The 22,527-nt window shown below is 62.6% G+C and overlaps 1 protein-coding gene across 5 annotated transcripts in view; it reads right to left on the bottom strand.

The window, feature by feature from the left end:
- The window catches only part of NACC2 (NACC family member 2), a 70,782-nt gene that overhangs the window by 24,994 nt on the left and 23,261 nt on the right, over nt 1–22,527 (bottom strand). Inside the window, exons 2-3 of one of the 5 annotated variants that reach the window (XM_053908551.1) lie at nt 7,149–7,576; nt 6,644–6,818 (exon numbers count right to left, since the gene is read on the bottom strand). In XM_053908551.1, the coding sequence (XP_053764526.1) occupies nt 6,644–6,818; nt 7,149–7,514 (541 nt within the window). In that variant the 5' untranslated portion in view covers nt 7,515–7,576. Of the gene's footprint in view, nt 1–6,643; nt 7,577–8,978; nt 9,633–22,527 lie in introns of those variants that run through there. The other 4 variants (XM_053908553.1, XM_053908554.1, XM_019435955.2 and 1 more) reach the window with 4 other exon arrangements.

Here is a 22,527-nt window from a genome sequence, read left to right as displayed (position 1 = left end):
TGAAAGCTGCCCGACATCATCAGACGTCACGGAGACACCGCTGCGGCCACCGGGCACAGCTTTCAACATCAGACAAGACCAAGCATTGGCGGGAACGCGGAGCAGCTGGCGGCCCACCCACAGGAGAAGGCGGAGCGGCGGGGCAAGAGCAGGGGCAGCCGCGGAGAGGGGGCCGGCCTGGCACCCGCTGGCAGAGACGAGGACAGGGGTGCCGGCACTGGTGTGTGAACTGGAGAGCCGCAGGCCGAAGCCGCTACGTTACTCGGGACTTCAAAGAACTGAAAACGGGGGCGCCCGGGGGGGGGCTCAGTCGGCGAAGCGTCGGACCTCGGCTCAGGTCACGATCTCACGGTGCGTGGGTTCGAGTCCCGCGTCGGGCTCCGTGCTGACAGCTCGGAGCCTGCGTGGGATTCTCTCTCTCCCTCCCCCACTCACGCTCTCAAAAATAACGCTAAAAAATGTCATAAATGTTAAAAAACTTACAGAATTTTTTAAATAAAAAGTAATTAATTTATTAAATTAATTAAATGAATAGAACGGACCGAAAGTGGAGAAAAGCCGGCTGGCTGTTTCAGGTAAAGAGGACGACGTGTGGGAAGGCTGGTCGCACGTCAAGAAGGGAAACCCGTGACTGCGACCGCACAGGGGGCCACAGGGGGTGGCATCAGGGACAAAGGCCCCAGGGACGGGGTGAAGACGCTGGGGGCTGGGCGGCTCAAGACAGAGGTCAACAGCGGGGCTAAAAAAGCCATACTGGGAGAAACTCGACCCAAAAAGTGCCGGCAGAGAGGAAACCGGGAAGCGGGGCCAATGGAAACGGATGGCAAGACGGCAGGTGTGAACCCACCTCCGTCAAATCTCATTCCCGGCGTCAAGAGACTCAAGTTGGACCGGATGAACCCGCAACGTCGACCCCGCGCTGTGTGCAAGCATGCACCCCCTCCCCCGCCCCGCGCGCACCAGACACGGGAGCCGGCGTGGCCACAGGGATCGCGTCAGACCAGCCTTCACAAGCGCATGAGCTCCAGGAAACACAAACCGCCACGGCTGGAGCACGAGGAAAGGGAAATCGATTCGTTCTGTACCTGAAGGAACAGAATTTATCATTAAAAACTCCCACAATTAACAACAATAAAAACCCGCAGAGCCAAGAGGCTTCACGGGTGGATGTGTTCTACCAAACGCACAAGAAAGAAGTCACATCAAACTCACACAAACTCTCAAAAACTACAGAAGGGAGGAGAAGGTCCGCGTTCTCCTGATCCCCGAGACTATCCTAAGAGCACTACAGGTGACTGCCTGCCACGCACACGGGCGCAGAAACCCCCGAGAAGACGTCAGCAAACTGAACCAAGCGCGGCATAAACGCCACGCCACGTGGGTTCCATCCCGGGGCTGCGAGGGTGGCTCCGCGTTAGAAAGTTAACCGATGCAGCACCACACGTGTCCAATCCAGGCAAAAACCCGCGTCGCCGCTCAGGACAGAAACCAACTCTCAGGAGACCAGTGACCGTGTGGCAGCGTGGACACGTGCCTCTCCCGTGACCCAGCAGCGCCACCTGCACGCGGACGTTCACAGCAGCAAGACGACAACAGCTCCTGTCCCCCGAAGCCACCCATGCGGTGGCCACTGGTGGCCGTGTCCACGGCCTAGGACTAGGAGGACCGACACCTGGCACCACGTGGACAGGCCACGAAATACGGTGAGTGAGAAGAAAGGACTCCGTTCTGAACGATGCCACTTAAAAGGTTCTGCAAAAGGCAAATCGACAAGGACAGGAAGCCGGTGGGGAGGCCGCAGGGGGCCAGGGCTGGGGCGGGAGGACCCGGAGACGTTTGAGGGGAGGCAGACTGATCTGATCTTGACCGTGACCCTGGTACTCGACTGATTACAGCCCCCAGAGTCATCGCCTGTACACTTGGAATCGGTACATTTCACTGTGTGCAAACACTTGGAATAACCACCCAACAAGGGGGGGGAAAGGTGGGCCTGACCCGGGAGCACAGACGAGTCTCACCCGAATTCTGCGGAGAGAAGCAGACGCAAGGACGCAGCGCGCGACCGTGCCCACCTGATGTTCTAGGACCGGCAAACGCATCCCGAGTGACAGAGAGCAGATCTAGGGCTGCCTGGGGCGGGCGGGTGACGGCAGTGTCCTCCGTCTGGCCGTGCTCTGGTGCCACAGCCCAAGACTCAAGCGGGTGCATCTCACGCCCCTTTTGGGGAGGCACGGACGTCATACCTCAGTCACTCAGACGTAAGAGGGCACCTCGGGGTCTCCCGGGGTTTGGGGGCCACACGTGACACTGCACAGAAGTGCCCTGTCCCTGTACCTGAGACAGGAGAAGCTGAGGGCCAGGGAGCCGGGGAGGCCACCCCCGGAACCTCAGAACAGCCCGGGGCCAGCTCCCTGGGCACGTGTGGGACAGGCACGCTGGGGCCCGCGCCTCCCTCGCGTGCCCTGACTGCTGCCTCCAAAGGGAGGGACCCCCCCCTCCGACCAGGCCAGGGACAAAATGTACCCACTGCTCCCGGGGCCCTCCCAGCAGTTGGGCAGGGATCAAACAGCATAGACACCCTGGGCCCAGGTCAGGAGGCAGTGAGGGGTGCTTAGGATTGGGATTCGCACGACAAACCTAGCCTTCCCCGTTCCCCGTGGGACCCCCAAGGGGCAGCTGGGCTGCAGGCGGGAGCAGCCCCCCAACAGGCTAGGGGTCTGCCTGTCTGCTGCCATGCTGGGAGCGAGGGGCTGCCCTAGTCAGGGAGGAAGGGTCGGGGGCAGGGGATCGGTGCTGGTTCTGGAGTGAGCAGGACACAAGGGTACCACAGGCCATGGTGGCACTGACCGGGGCCTGGTCCGGGGCAGGGCGCACACGCTCTGCATGCTTTCAGGGCTCACAGGAGTCGTCTGCGGCTTCTGCTCGAGGCAGGGGAGACAGGACCCGATCCCAAGCACCGCCAGTGTCTGTCCCGTGTCCGGGGGCCGGGACAGCGGGCAGACCCGGAGGAGCCAGCCAGCCCGCAGAGGGGAAGAGAGGGCGAGCCCAGGCAGGGCCACCAGCCCACGGCCACCTGTCCCATCCCGGCACAGCGCCCCGCGGGGCCCCTAACGTGGACATGCCTGGCTAGAACGTAAGTGCCGAGGAGTGCCTTTGTCTCATCCACAGGGAACGGCGTCTGCCAACAACGATCAAACATCTGCCCGCGCAGAGGAGGGGCTGGGCCCGCGGCGGAAGGCGCCACGGGAAGCCCGGTCCTGGGGCGGCGGCCCCGAAGGTGGCTCCTCCCGGCCACCCACGCTCCTCCCGCAGAGATGGCAGCGATGGGAGAGGGAGCCCTCCCCACCCCCCTGGGCAGCTCACTCTCCCCACCACCGAGCCTCGCTCCCTGGGGCCAGGGGGCAGCCCGTCCTGCCTCACGGGGACCCCAGCCAAGATTAAATAGTTGTTCGAGGTCCTGTTTGCTGCCTGTCCATCTCCCCGTCTGCCCGTGGGTACAGACGTGCCCAAGGAGTGTGGCCAAGTAGAGGCCGTGAGAGCAGACCCCTTACTGCACTGGGGTGCCCTCGGTGCCCTGCTCACCCTGGAACCAGCACCTACCCCCCTGACCCCGCCGCCCTGACGGGGGCAGCCCCTCGCTCCCAGCATGGCAAGCAGGCGTGCAGACCCCAGCGGCCTTCGAGCACCTAGAGCTGGAGCAGGGGTTTCCTGAGCCCCGGAGGAGACCCTCCCCCAGCCAGCAGGAGGGACCCAGCGGTCCCTGACGTGGGGAGAGGGCCCCACGGCCAGGCGGGTCCCACCCCCCTCAGGACCCTCCTGGCGCATCAGTCCTAAGAGCAACAGATCAGAAGACCAACCCAGTGTCCTCGGGGACTAGGAAGTCAGCTGTGGTGTGCCCGCCCCGCGGACGAGAACGCGGGACTCGGAAGGCAGGTGGGAGACGCGTGGGACGGCGGGGCTGCTGGGGCACGGTCAGAGTCAACTCTCTGCCTCTGCCGCACCGAATCCCTGGATGTCTGGGACGGGAGCTGCTGACGGTTCTTGTCAAGGTGGGGGATAGACATGGGGTGTCCGTGTGGTGTCCCCCACTTCCCTACACAGAGGCTGCTGGTCAAAAGACCCTTGAGGGTCACTCAGGCCAACCTCTCCCTTGACAGGTGGGGAAACTGAGGACGGGAAGAACGGACTCCCAAGCGTCCGTATGTGGCAGGCATGCACTCTGGAACATCCCCGATCCCACCAGCTCTCGACGGCCCCGCCCCGCCCCCATCCGGACCCCGGACCGGGGGCAGCAGGCTGTCCGGCCGCCCGAGGGGCTGTGAGGATGTCCCCCAACCAGGCCAAGCCAGGGTGAAGAGGGAGCCCGGGGTACAGGCAGCCAGCACCCAAGGGGCAGCCAGCCTTGGGGGACAGACCCCCATCTCTGCCTGCTTGCCCCCACCGCCCCCTCCCCCACAACCGTCTTCCCAGCGGCCGGTGATGCCAGCGACGTCACTGCCAATAACCTAGATTTTAACCAAGAAATCACACCCCCCCCCACCCCTGCCCCACTTATGGTCTCACTGAGGAGAAAACCCAGACTGCAGCGCCCCGGGCCGACTGGAGGCAGGGCTGGACCCATGCCCGGCCCACCTCTGCCCACCGTCCCTTTCTGTTTCCCAGCTTCCCAGCACCCCATTCTCCTGCCAACAGCCCCCAGGGAGATGGGGGCAAGGGGCTCTGATGGCCGCCGGACTCCCTCCTGTCACCCAAGGCACGGGAGACCCCCGTAGGCACACTGCCCTGGGCCAGGCCTGTGCCCCTGGCATCTTGCCTGAGAGCTAGGGGTGGGGGTGGGGGGGCTGGTGAGACGGCCGGGTCAGAGTCGAGGCAGTGGGGCGGCCCGGCCCCCCAATCCCTACCCTGGCCGTTCCAGGGCCACTGTCCCATTGGCTCCTTGGAAAAGCCCAAGGACACAGGTAGGCCACTGCCGTCCAGGTGGAGACAGGGCTCCAGGCTCACCAGGCCGGAAGGGCAGGTGTACTCAGACGGGCCGTCTCAGAGCACCTGCACCCAGAGATGCCAAGGCCTCATCTTATTTCTTCCTACCCCAAACCTGCCAAGGCCAATGGCCACGTTGGATGGAGACGTTTGGAGGCTGGGCCATCTCCTCCGTGGGGTACCACTGTGGGCCACCAGCGCGCAGCCCCCGCCCCGGGACCCTTGGCAGATTCCAGCTCCCTGTGGCTGGCTCTGGGGCTCCACACGGCCCTCACACGGCCCCCTGGGTGGCTGTCAGCCGTGGGCAGAGGGCACCGCACACCGGGCAGGTTCCCGGAGATTCCCCTAAGGCCTGGGCCCAGCGGCCCTCTGAAGGGCCGAGCCGAGCTTGCAGGTTTCCAGGTCAAGGTGGTCTTTGCACTAGCGTCCTGTGGGATTCATGCAAACGTAACAACATGCACTTTAAATAAAGTAATGACTTCTAGGGAACAACCATCCACCCACGGCCCCTGTAGGGGGCAGGGGGGGTGCCCCAGGGCGGTGCTTCCCTGCTCTCCACGGTGCTAAGAGGAACCCGGCTTGGCCAGACTGTCCAGTCCTCGGCTGCCCCGGGGGAGCGGCCGTCCCAAGGGCGCTAGCTGGTCGGGACCGCCCCCCCCCCCCCCCAGCACTGATCAACAAGTCCCTGCCTGGAAGTGGAGAGGGAGGCTGGTGGGGGGAGCAGCGTTTGCCCCATCAGGGACCAGGACGTGGGGGAAGAGAGGGGAGGAAAAAGCCACGACGCGGTCCCTCGGGGCCCCAGTTCTACATCGCCACTTCGCGCTGGTACCACGGGCCCTGCATGCAAATTAGCAGGCAGCGAGCCCAGGCACACGGCCAGTTTTCGGGGAACACGGAAGGCAGGTAGACACCCGATCCGGGGCCCCAAATACCAGACCCTCCGCCCAACAAACCCCAAACAGTCTCCAGGGATGTGATACGGTCTGTCACGCCATGCCGAGTTAGGGCACCTCAGACGCACGGGTCCCCAGCGGGGAAGCACCCCACGAGTAACTTGGGGGGACGTATCTCAGTTCAACAAGCACTTTCTGGCCTGGCCCTTGGTGGCGGACCCAGGGAGGTGGTGGCAAATGAGATGCGTTACAGGGGAGTCTCTGGCCTCACTGAGAGTCACGGGGCAGGTGAAACCACACGGGGGGGGGGGGGGGTGGGGGGGGGCCGGCTGAGGTCAAAGGTAATGCAGACGGGCCTGCTGGGGCCTCCAACAGCGTCTGGCACTTTGCTGACGGGGCCCCTCGGGCCTCGAGCAGGCGGCGCGCACAGCACTCTGTGAGCCCTCAGCCGGGTCCCTGGTCCGCTGAGGCCCTCGGTCTCCTCGTCTGACGAGCGGGAGACCAAGCCCCATCCCACGTGCTGACGGCAGCTTCCAGTGGGTGGTCTCTCGGCTTTCCCGCGGCTCCCATCTCACGTGGCATCAGCTGTCAAGGCCTCAGCTGAGGCCATGAGAGGCTGACCTGGGTCGTGCCCTGCAGCCCATCCAGCCCGGCCCGGCGCGGCGGTCTCCCCGAGGGGTCACAGCCAGGCTGTGAGGGGCCACGGGGCAGGGGGCGGGCTCGCCTCTGCACCCGCACGGGCCCCGGCGGCCCCCCGCGCGGCGTGTTACCTGCGTAGCTGCCGGTGGCCTTGATGTACATCTGGCCGTACTGCTCCTCCGCCATGGTGTCATAGGCCTCGTCGTCTTCCTCGTCCTCCTCGTTGTGGTAGGAGGTGGGGCTGTCGGTGGTGGGCAGGCTGCTGGCCCCCGGACTGGTCCGCTCCCCCTGGGAGTAGGGCACCTGCTGGATGCTGGGGATGAGGGTGGCCAGGCTGGGCACCCCGTAGTAGGAGACCCGGGGCAGCTTGAGGGGGGCCGCGCCCGCCGCCACCGCGGCGCCATCCCGGGGCCCCGCCTCCAGCGGGCGCTTGGGGGCCAGGCCCGGGCCGGCAGCCGGCGGCAGCTCTGTGGCTTCGTGCTTCACGCGGGTCAGCAGCGGGATGGGCACGGAGGGGGACACGACGTAGGGGGGGGCCGCGGGGGCGGCCGGCTGCAGCTGGTTGCAGGGGCTCTGGGGCTCGGAGCTGGCGTCCTCGATCATGGCGGTCTGAGAGTCGCAGTGGGGCGAGCTCACCTTGAACATGAGGTCCGTGCCGCGCTCCACGATGTGTTGGATCTGCAGGAAGCCGGCCGTGTACATGACCACGAGCTGCTCGCTGGCCGCCATGGTCAGCCTGCCCGTGTAGCAGAAGGACAGAATCTGCTGGAAGCAGGCGGGAGGCACAGTGCCCGGCAGCTCGAAGGCGCTCTTACTGTTGCCGCTGAACAGGTCGCGGAAGTACAGGCTGCTGGCGGCCAGGACGGCCCGGTGGGCCTTGAAAGCCTGGCCCTTGACCACGATGGACACATCGCAGTAGAGGCCCAGCAGGCGCTGCTCGTTGAGGCAGCCGAGCACCGTGCTCCCGAAGTTGGGGATCTCGATGTGCAGCAGCTGAGACATGGCGGGCAGGCGCTAGAGGGCTCGCCTCACACTCAGCACGGGAGCGCCCGAGCGGGGCACATCTGCGGGGGAGAGAGGGCGCGGGGACACGCGGGTCAGGCTCCCCGGACGGCCAGGGCCCGCCGGCCAAGGGTGCGGAAAGGCGCTCGGCCGCTGCGCCCTCCTCCGCCGCGGTCCCCGCCCCGGCCCCCCTCCAGCAGAGCCACCCAGGGGAGGTCCTGGGGCCCGAGCTCCTCACGGCAGGACCCTGGCTGGGCCTGCAGCCAGTGCTGCACGGGACTCAGAGCCGCACGGCCGTGTTCCAGCCGGGGGTGGGGGGTGGGGGGGATGAAGGGGGAGGGGGACGCTCCCCACACACACACACACCCGCACCTTGCGTGGCTCCCAGAGCCCACCCCCAGGAGAGCGCCTGAGCCCTCGGGGCCCGGGACGCCCCGTCTCAGCAGAAGCCAGGAATGCAAACAGAGGCCTGCACTCAGGGGAGGACGGGGTGGATGGAGGACAGAACACGGAGCAGGGCACTGCCACCCGCGGCGGCTGGGAGGGGTGAGGGCGGCTGGGAGGGGTGAGGGCGGCAGGCTGCGTCTGCAAACTCTTCTCCCCGAGAAAAAGTTAGCAGCAAAGGAGCCCCTCACAGCCCTGCCCCTCGGAGGGGCTGGAGCCCAGAGCGAGGGGGGTCTCGCAGGGGGTCTCTCGGAGGCTCTTGGTTTCTGGTTTGTTTTTCCTCTTTTCCCTCAGAGCAGCCACACGGAGGGCCCACAAGGGGGGAGTCCCACCCCACTGGCTGAGATGCTGGACCCTCGTCCCCCTGCAGAGGCGGGCAAGGGGTGGGGGTGGGGGCGCCCAGGGGAGTGAGCTGAGGCCAGAAGTCAGTGGCTGGCCACCCCCGCCCCTCCCCCGGGCCGGCTCCCCAGGTCGCCAGCGCCCGTCAGGGACCCGGCTGGACCAGCGGTCGGGAGTCTGTCGCAACCCCACCTGCCTGCCCTCCTGGTCCCCCAGCTCCCCGTGCCGGCCAATCCCCGCTGGCTCGGCCCCAGCCCAGGTGACTAAAGGGGTCAGGGGGGGAGTCGGGAGGAGTAGGGGGGGAGGGACCGGCAAGGGCTTGGGATGCCACTGCCTCCTCGGGCGCCCCAGGGGCCGGGGCCGGGGCTCCAGCGAGGTTGATCTGACGCCCGATTCAGAGAAGATTCGGAGAAGCCGGGCACGGACGGGTGGAGAAGGCGCCGGCCCAACTCTGCACAGCGGCGCCCGCACAAAGGGCCGCTCTGTCCCGAGGGAGGAAAGTGCAGGCGGCCGCAGAGGCGCCGGGCGGCCGGAGGAGGGAGGGCGGAGGGAGGGCGGAGCGCCCGGACCCCGGCGACAGGAGTTGGGCAGATGGGTGGCCGCGGGGGGAGGGCCCGCAGTGCCCCCGCTGCGGAGAAGTTGCCGGCCGGGCCGTGGCACCGGCCCGCGGGGGAGACCTACCTTTGGCGGCTGCCGCCGGTGGCCCGGCAGTGCCCGCTCCGCCTGGCAGGGGCAGGCTCGCCAGCTGCTCCGGGAATGCAGCAAACAGAGCGGGAGCCCTTGGGGTGGGGAGGGCGCGAGGAGCCGGGAGAGGAGGAGGAGGAGGAGGAGGAGGAGGAGGAGGAGGAGGAGGAGGAGGAGCAGGGCAGAGAGTCTCGGCGCTGGGCTCGGCGGCCGCAGCTCAGCTGTACCCAGCCCGGCTCTCCGGGGCAGCGCACAGCATCTAAATGAAGAGGCCGGATGCAGACGGACATTCAGGCAGCTCTCGGGAATGAATAGCGGCCTTTGACTTGGGAGCCCAAGTAAATGCCAGCTCCAGCCCCGGCTTTAAAAACAGTGGAGTGTTGGTGCCAGAGGAATGCACGGCTCTGGGTGTTGGTACAAGACAGACTTTGATGACTCACCACAATGCAAACAAAGATGGCAGAAATACTGTACTGTACGCGGAGAAACGCTCCGTGGTGCCGCGGCAACCGAGCGCCGAGATTTATGGTGCGGCTCTGCATGTGAATTACCCAGTAAACTGCCGTCCTGCCATCCAGCACAGCCCGAGTGTCAAAGCATTTAAAGTATTCCAAACAGTCTGCAGGGCTGGCACAGCCACCAACTCTGCCAGGGAGGGAGGGTGGGGGCCAAGGGGGGGGGGCAAAGGGGTGGGGGACAAAGGGGTAGAGAGATAAAGGGATGGGGGGTGGGGGATGAGGGGGGTGGAGGGCTGGGGTCATGGGGGCCGGGGGGTCAGGCGGTGGGGGATGAGGGAGCAGGGGGGATAAAGGGACAGGGGAGAGGGGGTGGGGGACGAGGGGGCAGGGAGCCGGGGACAGGAGGATGAGGGTGTGGGGGCACAGGGGGGCGTAGAGGGCAGGGAGGCAAGGAGGAAGGGGGGCGACGGGGTGGCACAGGCAGGGCGGAGGGTGAAGGTGGGGAGCCCGGGAGGAAAGAGGGGCAGGTGATGAGAACAGGAGGCAGGAAGGAAAGCACAGGTGGGAGAAGAGGCCCAGAGACAGGGAAGGGGGGGCGAGGACGAGGCCCAGCCCCCCCCAGTGCCCCCACAGGGCTCCTCAGTGGCCCCTGCTCGCCTCCCTACTTCTCCCTGGGGTCCGGAAGCAGCAGGGCCCGCTTGTGCAGCCCTACACCCCATCCCACTCACCCAGGAAAGTCACCCTGTCCCCCAAGCCCCCACGCGGGTCTTTTCAAGAACAACAACTCTGTGAGTGCAGCTGGGCCAGGCCGAGGGGGGCCCCTCCCAGCAGCCGGGCAGCAAAGCCACCACCTGCAAGGGTGCCCGTGTGAAGGAGGCTGGGCTCCTCCCCTGGGCCTCCCTTGGGAGGGGAGGCTGTGCTGTGCACAGGGCCCGTCCTGTTCCAGGCCCACACCCCCGCCTGTGCCAAACCACTGGCCCGCCCTGCCTCGGTCTCCCCTCTCGCCCCCAACCGCGGCCCTGGGAAGAACACACACAGCCTGCAAAAAGGAAGACGGTCGAGACGGGTGACGGCGCGGCTGCCACCACCGAGAACCTAACCCTGGACCCTGGCGGCCGGAGCGGGAGGGGCCGGGGCACAGGCAGCGGCCCTCCCACCGCCCCCTCCACGGCAGCGGCGCGTCCGGAGGGAGAGAAAGGGCCATCTGGCGCGTCCGCGCTCGCATGCGGCGGGCTCAGCTTCCCACAGCAGATAAAACGCTGCGGGAGGAACGGCACAGGAAGAAATACAGGTGTGGGGAGGCCTCCCAGCAGCAGTGGCTGCCGGGCTCCTCCGTGGGACGCATGGCGACTCGGTGTGGCGGCCACGTGAGCGCTGAGCTTGGAGCGTCGGCAGAAATGGTCCCCACTCGCTGCTCCGACGGGGGACTTGGCCCTCGTCCCCCTGGCGATGGAGCCAGTCCGGACCCTGGGCCCTCGCTCTCCTCTACCTGGAGGGTGTCGAAGCAGCAAGTCCAGGGGAGGGCGGGGTGCGCGGGGGGCCCGGTCAACAGCAGACAGGCCTCAGGGCAAGGGTCTCGTGCTCCGCATAGCCTGGCCCCCGCTGCCCTGGGGAAGCTGCCCGGGGGTCCACGCGGACGCCTGTGTCCGCACAACCCCGGGGGGCGGTGGGACAGCCTCGCCGGCATCCAGACCCAGAAGGACAGACCCAGGGTCGCCCCCGCCAGGAGCCATGTCAGGCCTCCCGACTGGACTGTGCTGTCCTGGCAGCCTCCTTGTCTTGGGGCCTAGGAGGAGCCCACTGGCCCCAAGATGAGGGGGCTGGGGGCACAACCCCCCACGTGCCACCCGGCCACAAAAGAAAGCAGACCGGGGCACAGGCAGAGCCGACATGGGGAAACAGAGGGCCCCCCAGAGGCCAAAGCATGGCAGAACCCGTGATGGGGGGGCAGGGCAGGGCCACTCCTGGCCTGGGTGCTGGCCTTGGGCCCCAGGGCCCAGCATACGCGGCCTCCACCGGTTCTGCGGGAGCAATCCCCCCGCCCCCATCGCTGGCTGTGCTGCATCCCGGCCCTGCCTGGAACAGACCTGTTGTCACCTCCTCAGAGAAGCCTGCCAAGGGTGTCTCTTGACCTGAGCAAGGGCGGGGCGGGCGGGGGGGGAGCGGGGGGGGGGGGTCTGCCCACTGCCTGGTGGACATTTAGCCCAATGCTGGGCACGCCAGGGAGGGCCACGAGAGTGGGGCTGTGCTGGCCAGCAATACACCACAGAGAGAGGGGCCCTCCAAATGGCCCCTTCACAGACCCACAGCACCCACTGCCAGGAGTCTCCTGGAGAGCAAGATGGGGTCCCCTGAGCCAGATGAGGGCTCTAGGGCCGTGAGAGGGGTGAGTCAGCCTGGCCAGCAAAGGTACACTGTGCATCGGTGCCCAGAGGGCCCCAGTGCCTGGGGCTGGGCCAGCCAGTGGCCAGGTCCCAAACTGAGGGCAGGGACACCAAGAGGCCCTCGGAGCCTGTCCCTCCAAGCATCAGGTCCTGGCTGGTCAGCAGGGCTGCAATCCTGGGTCCCACCGGGCAATGCCCTCCCCCCGCCTCCCACAAGCCCGGCCCTGCTGCTCTCCTATCCGTGTCCTGTGGCCTCAAGCAAATGCACCACCTCTGGGACGCTCATCTGTCCCCTGGGGGTCAGGTTTACGCTTTGACGGTCACTACAGGGTCGAGGCGAACGGTGAACGTGGCATGCTCTATGCCCCAGTAACCTGCGTCACAATGCCGTTACCTGCGGTGACTGGGACAGGAGGCGGTGGTCCAGGTGGGGCCTCCGTCAGCCCCCAGCCCATCCCCACCCACACCTGCGCCCCAGGGCCGGGGGCCAGACTGCTGGCCCGGAGAGGGGACCATTCCTCCTCTGGAAGGTGATGAGGCCATCGGGTCCCGGGGACGTGTGTCCTCAGGCTACCTGCACAGGCCAGGCTGCCGTCCCACGGCCCAGCCCAGGACAGCCCTGCAAGAGCTGGTTTTAGATTGCTTTCTTAGAAGCCTTGGCCGGGACAAGAACAAAGCTGAACGTTAGGAGAAAAGAACCAGATAAAGGCTTGGTTTACGTGCCTAGACCCGTCAAAGCGGGGCAGGTCAAGGGCCGACCCTGTGCGGTGGCCAGAGAGGAGGGGCCGGGACCCGAGTGGGCCGAGGGCAGCGGGCACCAGCCCCACCAAGACCGCCTTTCCCCTTCCACGCCTCGGTTTCCCCCGCCACAACGAGACTCGCCATGCCCGCTGGCCTATTACTGAAGGTTCTGAAGAGCCAGAAGGAACGGCAGAAATTTCTAACTGTGCTCACTCTGGCCATCCTCAAAGCCACTGCACCACGGAACCCCGCCCCTCCTAACGACCTTCAGGACGGAACCCGCTTTGGGAAATCCCAAAGCCAGAGTCCAGCTGTGCCAGCCTCGGGGGCCCCCACCCCATTCAGACTCCCCGACCTCCCCCCAGAATGAGAAAACGTGGGTAGCGGGGGGGGGGGGGTGTCTCTTTACCGCAGACCCTCCTTCGGGGAGAGCCAGGATCTAGGACCCAGGGTCACGGGTGGTCACCCAGAGCTCCTCCAGGCCCCCCACGGGCAGCGCGGCCAGCAGGTGCACAGGGAAGGAGCCCAACGATAAGGGGGTGAGGGTACTGGCCCCAGGAGCCACAAACAGGTGCCCACACAGGCACCGAGGGACTGGCCGCAGGGTGTGCGCCCCAGGGCCTGGGCAGGATGCGGACGGGGCACAGGTTCTCGGCTGCAGCCAGGCCAAGGCCAGCCACGCAGGGCTCTAGGTGCACCTGGGGAGGCAGGGGCTCCAACAGGTACTGGGAACACGCCGAGGACTTCTCTTGGGGGCCCAGAGGACCAGAGAAGGATGGGCATTCCAAGCAGGGGTGCCTCCTCCCCAGGACCCCACGCAGATACGGCTGCAAGGTCTGGGGGTCCTTGTCAGAAGCCACCCCCCCCCCGCCCCCCAGATCCCGAGGAGCTTCCTGAGGTGGGACAATGCAGCGTCTACCTTCTGTAGGGTCACCACCAGCCCAGGAAGGAGAGGCGAGATAAATGATAAATGAAATTAAATAAGATCATAGGGCAGGATTTAATTCTTCCAATCTAATAAGAGGTCTGGGCCTCGGCAAACGCACAGCTATCAAATACGCCCGTGGCAGGGAGGCAGGGAGGCAGGTGCCCCAGGAAACAAAGGAGCCCCTTCTGCCTCCCTGCTTCCCCTGCCCCGAGCGAGCACCAGGCCCGTCCCCGGGGCAGCCCCTCGGCCGCCGCGCAAGCCCTGCCGTCCGGGGAGAGCCAGCTCAGCAACGGGGACGCCTCCTGAAAGTCAAGGTGCTCCGAGTTTGGCGGGGGCGGGGCAGGCTGCAGCCCCAGGACAGTGCCTCACCGGGAGGCAGGCAAGTTAGCCCGTGAGTCAGCGCGCACACGTGAGCGCGGGGGGCACCAGGGCCGCGCCTGCTGTGTGCGTCCAGGCTGTTAAGGGAGGGCGGGGAGGGAGCTTTCCAATTACAGCGCAGGCTCCGGTTACCGGCCTGCGGGAGCGGAGGCTCACTTACACCCCACGCCCGGTCAGTGCTCTGGCTGTGCCGAGCACCTCTGGCCTCGCCGGGGAGGGCGACCCTTCAAGGGTCGAGGTGTCGGTTGCCGGCACAGCACGCCGCCAGCTGGGCGTGCCAGGTCCCCAGGGGCTGGGTGAGGCACCCGCCAGTTGGGGCCTCGGGGCCTCGCTGCTAATGGAAGGGCCAGTCACCCCTCGAGGACCGGGGCTCGCACAGGGGAAAGGGCACGCACTTCCCGCCCTGGCTCACCGTGCCCAACCCCCCCCCCCCCCCCCCCCCCCCCCCCGGCACCCAGCAGCCTCCACCCCCGACCGCAGCCTGGGCCGGCATCGGGCACCACAGCTGGCTTCAACTGGCTTCAACTTCACAACAAGCGTTTGCCTGGAAGCTTTTTTTTCCTTCCCCCAAACAGAAAAAGGCAGCCTGCCAGAATCTGCAAATTCAAACGTGTGCTTATCAGTCCTTCCCCCTCGCCGCCCCAAGGAGGGTGCCACACACCCGGGGCTGGTCCTCAGAGAGGCTCAACGCACACAGGACCCACGGCACCAGGCAGGCCACCAACGGCCATCGGAGCCGCTGCTGCTGCAGGGCCACGGAGCTGGGCACGGACTGGGCAGACACCCGGCCAGACGGGGCAGCGGTCCCACATCTCAGCACGTGTCCCACGGCACGGCTCCGACAAGGGTCCGGTCTGGTGGTCCGTGTGGCCGAGCCGGGCCCACGTCCGAGGGGCTCCTCGATACCCCAGCCCCCCCCACCCTTCACTCTCAAATACTCTGACTTTACTGTGGGTATGGGGCTGGGGGGGTGGGGGTGCCAAACAGACACGGCACGAACGCCACACGGCCACACGGCATGAAGGAGCAGGGACTGGCCCGCCGCCCCGCCAGGAGCCCGTGGACCCAGCAGGTCCGCTCTCGAGCCACAAAACGGTTCCAGAAGGCTCCCAAAGAATGAAGCAGTGTTCTGAACAGAGCCGACAATCTCCCTCACCGTATTTGTAATTTAAATAACGTAAGCTTGAAGAGTGTCTCCCTCGGGCATAGTTTAATAACTTAAAAAGCCAGCTCCACTCGCTGGCAGACGGGCCTCCTCCCCCTTATCGGCTGGCGGGAGGTCCCCCCTTGCACCCCCGGCTGGAGGGCGGGGCTCGGGGGCACCGGGGGCTGCCCAGACCGAGCGGGCCGGGCCCCGTGGAGCCGGATCCCCTCCTCAGCCCGCTGGGCACCCTCCCCTTCCCACAGGCCTGTGGGGGTCCCGGAGCACCTGGGGGACGGGCGGGGGTCCCGGCGCCGGGGGGCGCTGCCCTGGGCCGGTCACCGGCTCCTCATCCACAGCGGCTGTGCCACACACCCCCGTCCTTAATATTCATAGCCTTTCTCATCTGCATATCGTGCCATAAATAGTCGAGGTAAGACATAGTCGAGGTAAGACACAAAGCTCCCCTGCATTTCTAATTATGCTTAAAAACCTAATGTAAATCAGACAGACACAGAAATACTCAATCAGCTGCCGGAGGGGGGGTCCAATTACACGGAGACGGGGCCACGACGTAGCAGCCCCCACCTCGGAGCTCAGGGCAAGGCGGCGGCTGGTGGCGGTGGCCCCCCTGGCCCAGAGACCCTGGCCAACCTCGCACTTGCTGGCCCTGAAGCCAGAGCCAGTGTGGGGCGGGGTGGATGCCTGAGGAGCCTCAGCAACACCTCCCCGCCCCCCCCCCGCCCCCCCCGCCCAGGGCCAGCCAGCCAGCCTCACCTTCTCCCCTAAGGGCTCCCAACTCGCGGCCTCCTTCCCACTGCCCACCTCAGCAAGTGCCGCTCCCCCTGGCCGTGAGGGTTGACCCCATGGGCGAGCATCTCTACTTCCCTGTCTCCACGTTCAACCCCCTGGACACTCTGGCCCTCCCGCGGGCTCGGCTCACACAGTAGTGCGGGAACAGACGGATGTCCCCCCACCTCCACTCTGGAATGGAGTTGGGGACGGGGTGCCAAGCACCGAGGGGGCCAAGAGGACAGGTCAGTGGGTCCTCTTGAGTCCCGAGGGTGTTCCAGCCCCACACAAGCAGGACAGAGGGGGCTCCGGCACCACGCTCTGGGGCCAGTCCCCCTGTCTGCAGGGACACGGGGCATCGGGACCTGCAGAACAGAAGGGTCTGGGGGACGGAGGCCACGCCAGCCACTTAGAGCCCAATACAGTACCAGCCCTCACAGACGGGCACCACGGGGGCCTCCGGGGCTCCAGGAGGTGGGCATGGGCCCAGGTCTCGGGGCACCTGGGGGCTGCCACCTGGTGAGCCCGGGGGTGCACATGCCAACAGCCAGGAGCCCGCCCGCTGCCCCTGCACCAGAGCCCCACAGCATCTGCCCGTCTCCTTCCCCTCAGAGAGTCCCCAAATGCCCCTGGCCCTGCCTTCCCGGCAGCCCCAAACACAAGCCCCACTTCCTGTCCAGGAGTCAGGGCACCTGGGCTGGCCCGGCCCCGCCCTTCCCGGGGGGGCGGTGGCAGTGGGACTGCCTCAGGGGACATGCAGGAGGCTGGGGCCCAAGTGACACGGGGGTTGCCCCACTCTGCCTTTAGACAAGGAGACACAGAGATGCCTGCTGCCCGCATCTGCCTGGCATCACGCCCAGACCTATTTTTAAGCCCATTTACTAGAAATCCCACAAATTAAAGGAAATACGGATAATGCAGTAAGAATCCTGGGGGCCGAATAAAAGCTACACATAATTGTCCTCGTGCTCCAATGTGAGAATCTTAACCACAAACCCAGATCTCCCCAAGCCCTTGTGCAAGGCGGAGGCATCCTGCCGCGCGAAGGTGTGGGGAGCAGGAGGGGGCAGGTCCGTGCTTGGCCCGCGATCAGAGGCACAGGCCGCGGCATACAGCCGGGGCCATAAAAGGTAATTACTGATATGAAAAATAAAGATCGTAAATACGAACGCCCGACTTTACAGCCTGGGAATGAGGATTACTGCCAGGACGGTGGGTTCCAGAGGCGGCTCCCCTGTGCCACAGGTGGGGGCACCGGGCTGGCCCCCCTTCCCGCTTTCTCACGTGGCTCCCGTGGCAAGCGGGGGGGTAGGGGCCGCAGAGCCCCAGACCTTGTGGAATCTGTGGGGCACGGACAGGACCAGCCAGCGCGGCCGGGAACGGCGGGGTGCAGTGCTCACACCGGGAGGGTGGGACCCCTCCCCCCTCCGGACGGGCTGGCCCCCCCACACCTCAGGGGTGGGGGTTGAGACAGAGGACAAAGCCACGTGCCCGTCAGAGACGCAGCTGGTGGGCACCACATTCTCTGAAGACCCTCAGTGCCCCGGGGCACATGCTCACCACCCCTTGGGAGCCCAGGGCCCCAGCCCTCCCCGGCTCATTCCCACCTGCCAGGTAGCGGCTATGCGGGCATCCAGCTGGCGGCGCCTTCACCAGAACCCCCCGCACTGCCTGCTCGCCCCAAGCCCTCCCAGACCCCACACGGCCTCCTGGGAGCCTGTGGGTGGGGGGTCTGCACAGGTGGCAGGGAGCAGAGGAGGTGGAGAGAGAGGGGTGTGTGTGTGTGTGTGTGTGTGTGTGTGGTGTCCCCAGATCTCCTGGCCCGGGATCACACTATTCATCTTGGACTGTCTCAGAGTAGGGACAAGGCCCAGTGGTACCACTACCTTCTAGGCTGAAGGAGACCCTTCCCCCAGGGGCTGGGGGAGGGGGGCAGTGGCAGGCCCTCCCCAGGCCTGGCCCCCAGTTGCCCTGGAATCCCACGGAGGTCAGGGAGCCCGCGGCCACCAGCTCACGTCCTGCCAGATGCCAGGTGGCCTCCTACGGCCTGACCGGGGCACAGTGGGGTGAGGTCAGGGCTCCCGCTGCCCCAGGCACACGGGACTGAACCCCAGGCTGCCAGTAGCCACTCGGACAGACAGCAGGCCCCGAACCTGGCACCTGTCCCACGAAGATGTTTCCCCCCCGGCCCCGCAGAACACCAGGCTCCTCAAGTCCAGCCGCAGGGCCTGCCCTTCTCACTGGGGGGACCTGGCCACTGGGGGTCAGCTGGGAATCAATCGAGCCTGCGGGAGAAGCTGGAGGTAGAGGGAAGACGGCAGAGGAAGGAGCCAAGAGAGGCAGGTCAGGGAGCGGTGGGCGGACGGGCCATGCTGGTCACCCCCAGCCCAGATGCCCCAAAAGCACCAGCTCAGAGAAGGGCCGAGAGGCTGACGGCAGGCGGGCAGGCTGGGAGGGAAGCAAGCTCGGGAGATACACAATCGTGAACCCCAGGGGACGGGACGCCGTTCAGAGAATTATCAAACACCTGGAAATGACCATCACAGGGAGGCAGGGCCGCCGGGCCGCCACAAGTTCGTCCCAGGACGACCACCGTCCGGGAGGACGCCCTCCGACTCCCTTTCTACCCAGGCTCTGCCAAGTTACACGTAAACGTGCTCGTTTTCGTCCAGGAAAGATGCAAACTTTCTCTCCACTGGAAAAGACAGCCCCAGAGGTGCGGGGTTTTGCTCTGCAGGACACGAGCCAGCCGCGGGTCTGGCCTGGCAGGTCCGGGAGACCACCCGTTCCCCTTCGGGCCTCGGTGTGCGCGGCTCCTCGGGCGCCCTCACGGCCACCTTCCAACCCGCCATCTCCTCCTCCGTGAGCTCAGCACATCTGCGACCACGCTCACCTTGCATGTGTACGCGGGTCTGGGGCATAACTGAAAACACTATGCGCCGACGGACATCCCGCGGGCTGGCCCGCAAGCCTCCCGTCGAGTGAGCCCGGGGGGCAGGCAGACCCCGGCCTCCGCTGACCGTCTTCTTCTGTTTGACGGTTTATCCCCCCCGCCCCAAGACTATTCCGTCCCCGGCAGGTGGCCTAATCCGTCAGCCCACCCGTATCCCGGGTAACGTGTGGTCCGGGCCATGTCCCTTCTCCGTGGCAAGGACCGGGAAGGAGCAGTCGCCGGGGCCCCGGCTGGCCTCCACCACCCTGACTGGGGCACCACCGGAGCCGGGAGCCAGCGAGCGGGCCGACGGCCGGCTTTCCAGTGTGACCACGGGGAGACTCTGAGGGGCAGGTGAGGGGTCTCGCCTGTGCCGTCAGTCGTGTTTGTTCATCAGTCAAGGGAAGAGCTCACATCCGCTGCAAAGGAAATCCTCTCTCTCATCAGACGAGGCAAGGTGAGCCGCTCTCCATGTTCACTTCTGACCCGTGGCCGGTGGCGCAGGCTGTGTCCAGACCTTTCTCACGTTGGAATTTCTGAAGGGGTTTGTGACTCAGAGTCTCTCGGAGAGCGGTGTCCTCGTGCACTCATACGTAATAAGTAACTTTACAAACCTAATACTCTTGGAATTCCCAGAATATAAAGAGAAGGAAATTCTAATATCGTAAATGAGCTAGCATTTTAAGGAGGGAGCCCTTTGCAGAGAAAACAACCAGCTCAAAAAGTATTTCCAAGCAAAACTCCAAATGTCCACAATCTTGAACAAATGAGAGTGCTCTGATAACTTGGGTTAAAGAAAAAATTAAAAACAACCTGGTGTCTTTTCTTTAATTTATAAATCCAGCATGGATTTTATGATCAGGATCTGGATGTGTTTTCTCATGAGGAAAGTAGTTAATCGGAATTTCCCAAACTCTTTACACCGTTTGACCAATCAGAGAAGCTACTGATACACGCACATGTGTTCCCGACTAGGAAAAAATAGAAAATCTATGGTCGACTCTACTGAATAACTCAAACTGATGCCAAAACTTGTATCAAAATTGTGTTGAATTTCTACTTCCGGGAATATGGAACACGGGAGTGATTCTTTAAAATCTCTCTTTGTTGGGGCGCCTGGGTGGCTCTGCGGTTAAGCGTCCAACTCTTGATTTCAGCTCGGGTCATGATCTCATGGTTCGTGAGATCGAGCCCCGAGTTGGGCTCTGCGCCGATGATGGGGCATCTGCTTGGGATTCTCTCTCCGCCCCTCCCCTGCTCATGCAACGTGCACGCTCTCCTCTCAAAATAAATAAATAAACATTAAAAAATAAAGATAAAAAAACAGAATCTCTGTCAAGATAATTCCAGCATCTGTCATCCAAAAAACACCGTAACACATAAACAACACATAAAAGCACTCAGTGAACCAGGAAAGGGGGAAATTTCCTCAACCTGAAAAAGTGTGCATGTGAAAAAACCCACAAGTAACATCCTACTCAGCAGCAGAAAACTGGCTGCTTTCCTCCTAAGGTCAGGAGAAAGGCAAGGAAGTCAACACAGCACAAGGGGCCCTCACGGAGCCCCAGTGGGCAAGAAAAATGAAATAAAGCAAAAGTAGTTAGAAAGGAAAAAAATGAAACTATCCCTATTGTAGGTGACATGATCTCGTACACAGAAAACTCTGAGCAGTCGGCCAAAAAACTATGAAAACCAATAAACAAGTTCAGCAAGTCTGCAGGCTATATGATCAGTAGACAAAACTCCAACACAGTTCTGTACGCTACAAATAATCTGAAAACGAAATTAGCAACTAGTTTCGTTTCCAACGACATCAAAAAGCACAAAATACTTAAATAAATAAATTCAACAGAAGTAGTGTAAAAACTTACACTTTGAAAGCTGTAAAACTGTGTTGAAAGAAACTACAGATGTAAATAAATGGGAAGATACCTATGTTCACGGATTAGAAGATCTAACATCGCCAAGGCAGCAGATACTCCCCAAACTGACCCACAGATTCAGTGGGATCCTAATCAAAACCCCAGGTGACATCACCACAGAAATTGTCAAGCCAATCTTAAAATTCTTATGGAAACCCAAGGAATCCAGAATAACCAAAACAATGCTGACAAAGAACAAAGTTGGAGCACTCATACTTCCCACTTTGAAGACTTACTACAAAGCTCCAGTAATCAAAACGGTGTGGTGCTAACACGAGGATATATAGATCAATGGAATAAAAGTGGGAGTCTAGAAACAAACAACAAGGGGGCCAAGACCATTCAACAGGAAAATAACAACCTTTTCAAACTATGGTGCTGGGACAAACCCGGACGTCCACAGGTAAAGGAATGAAGTTGGACCCTCACCTCACACCACATACAAGAATTAACTTAAAACACACTGAAGATTTGAATGTAGGAGATAAAACGATACGACTCTTAAAACACAGAGGAAGGGGCGCCTGGGTGGCTCAGTGGGTTGAGCGTCCGACTTCGGCTCAGGTCATGATCTCACGGTTCGTGGGTTCGAGCCCCGCGTGGGCTCCACACTGATAGTGCAGAGCCTGCTTGGGATTCTCTCTCTGCCCCTTCCTGCTCACTCTCTCAAAATAAATAAATAATCTTAAAAAAAATTAAGTAAGTAAATAAGTAAACGTGCTGGTGTAGATGTGATGGGAATATAAGTGGATGCAGCCAGTGTGGACGACGGTCTGGAAGTTCTTCAAAAGGTTCAATATGGAGTTGCCATAACCCAGCAACTTCACTCCTAGGTACAGCCAACAGAAATGAAAACAAATATCCATGTAAAAACCAGTATATGAACGGCAGCATTATTCACAATAGCCAAAAAGTGGAAACAACCCAAAACATCCATCAACGGATGAATGGATAAATGAAATGTGGCAAAACCATACAATGGAATATTATCCATCCATAAAAAGGAATGAAGTACTGACAGATGCTATCACATGATGAACCCTGAAAAAATCATGCTAAGAAAAAAAAAGTCACGAAAAGACCATATTACACGATTCCATTTATGTGAAACGTCCAGAACAGGCAATTTATTTATTTTTATTATTTTTTTTAAATGTTTATTTTTGAGAGAGAAAGAGAGAGCACAAGTGGGGGAGGGGCAGAGAGAGAGGGAGACACAGAATGGGAAGCAGGCTCCAGGCTCCGAGCTGTCAGCACAGAGCCCAATGCGGGGCTCGAACTCATGAACCACGAGATCATGACCAGAGCCGAAGTTGGACGCTCAACTGACTGAGCCACCCAGGTGCCCCCAAAACAAGCAATTTATAAAGATGTAAGACAGATGAGTGGTTACCTTGGGCTGGAGGTGGTGGGGGGATCAGGGAGGAAGAGAGGGAATCAGAGTGACAGCCAAAGGGCATAGAATTTCTTTCTGCGAAACTCTTTCAGAATTTTCTTTCTGAAAATGTCCTAAAATTGACTGTGATGATGGGTGCACAACTCCAAGTAGACTAAAGACCACTGGATTGTGTGCCTACAAGTGACCCGTATGGTGTGTGAACTATATCTCAATAAACCTTTCTTTCAAAGAGAAAAAAATTACAGATCCGCCAAAATGAAATTTTAAATGACAAGAGACCCACAGGAAGGTGTTGGGGGGGAGTACAGAGAAAGAAACAAAAAGACAAACAGAATCGAAAAATAAAATGGCAGACTGAAGCCCTGGCATACCAAATGTAAATGGCCTAAATATACCAATTAAAAGACAGAGATTGGCAGAGTAGATGAAAACACAGGACCCAATTATAAGTGGTCCATAAGAAATCCACTT

This window comes from Panthera pardus, unplaced genomic scaffold, assembly GCF_024362965.1.
Source record: "Panthera pardus isolate Hobbes unplaced genomic scaffold, ASM2436296v1 HiC_scaffold_20, whole genome shotgun sequence".
In the NCBI taxonomy this organism is placed as follows: domain Eukaryota; kingdom Metazoa; phylum Chordata; class Mammalia; order Carnivora; family Felidae; genus Panthera; species Panthera pardus.
The sequence above is the reverse complement of the archived record's forward strand: the minus strand, read 5'-3'. Positions and strand labels throughout refer to the sequence as shown.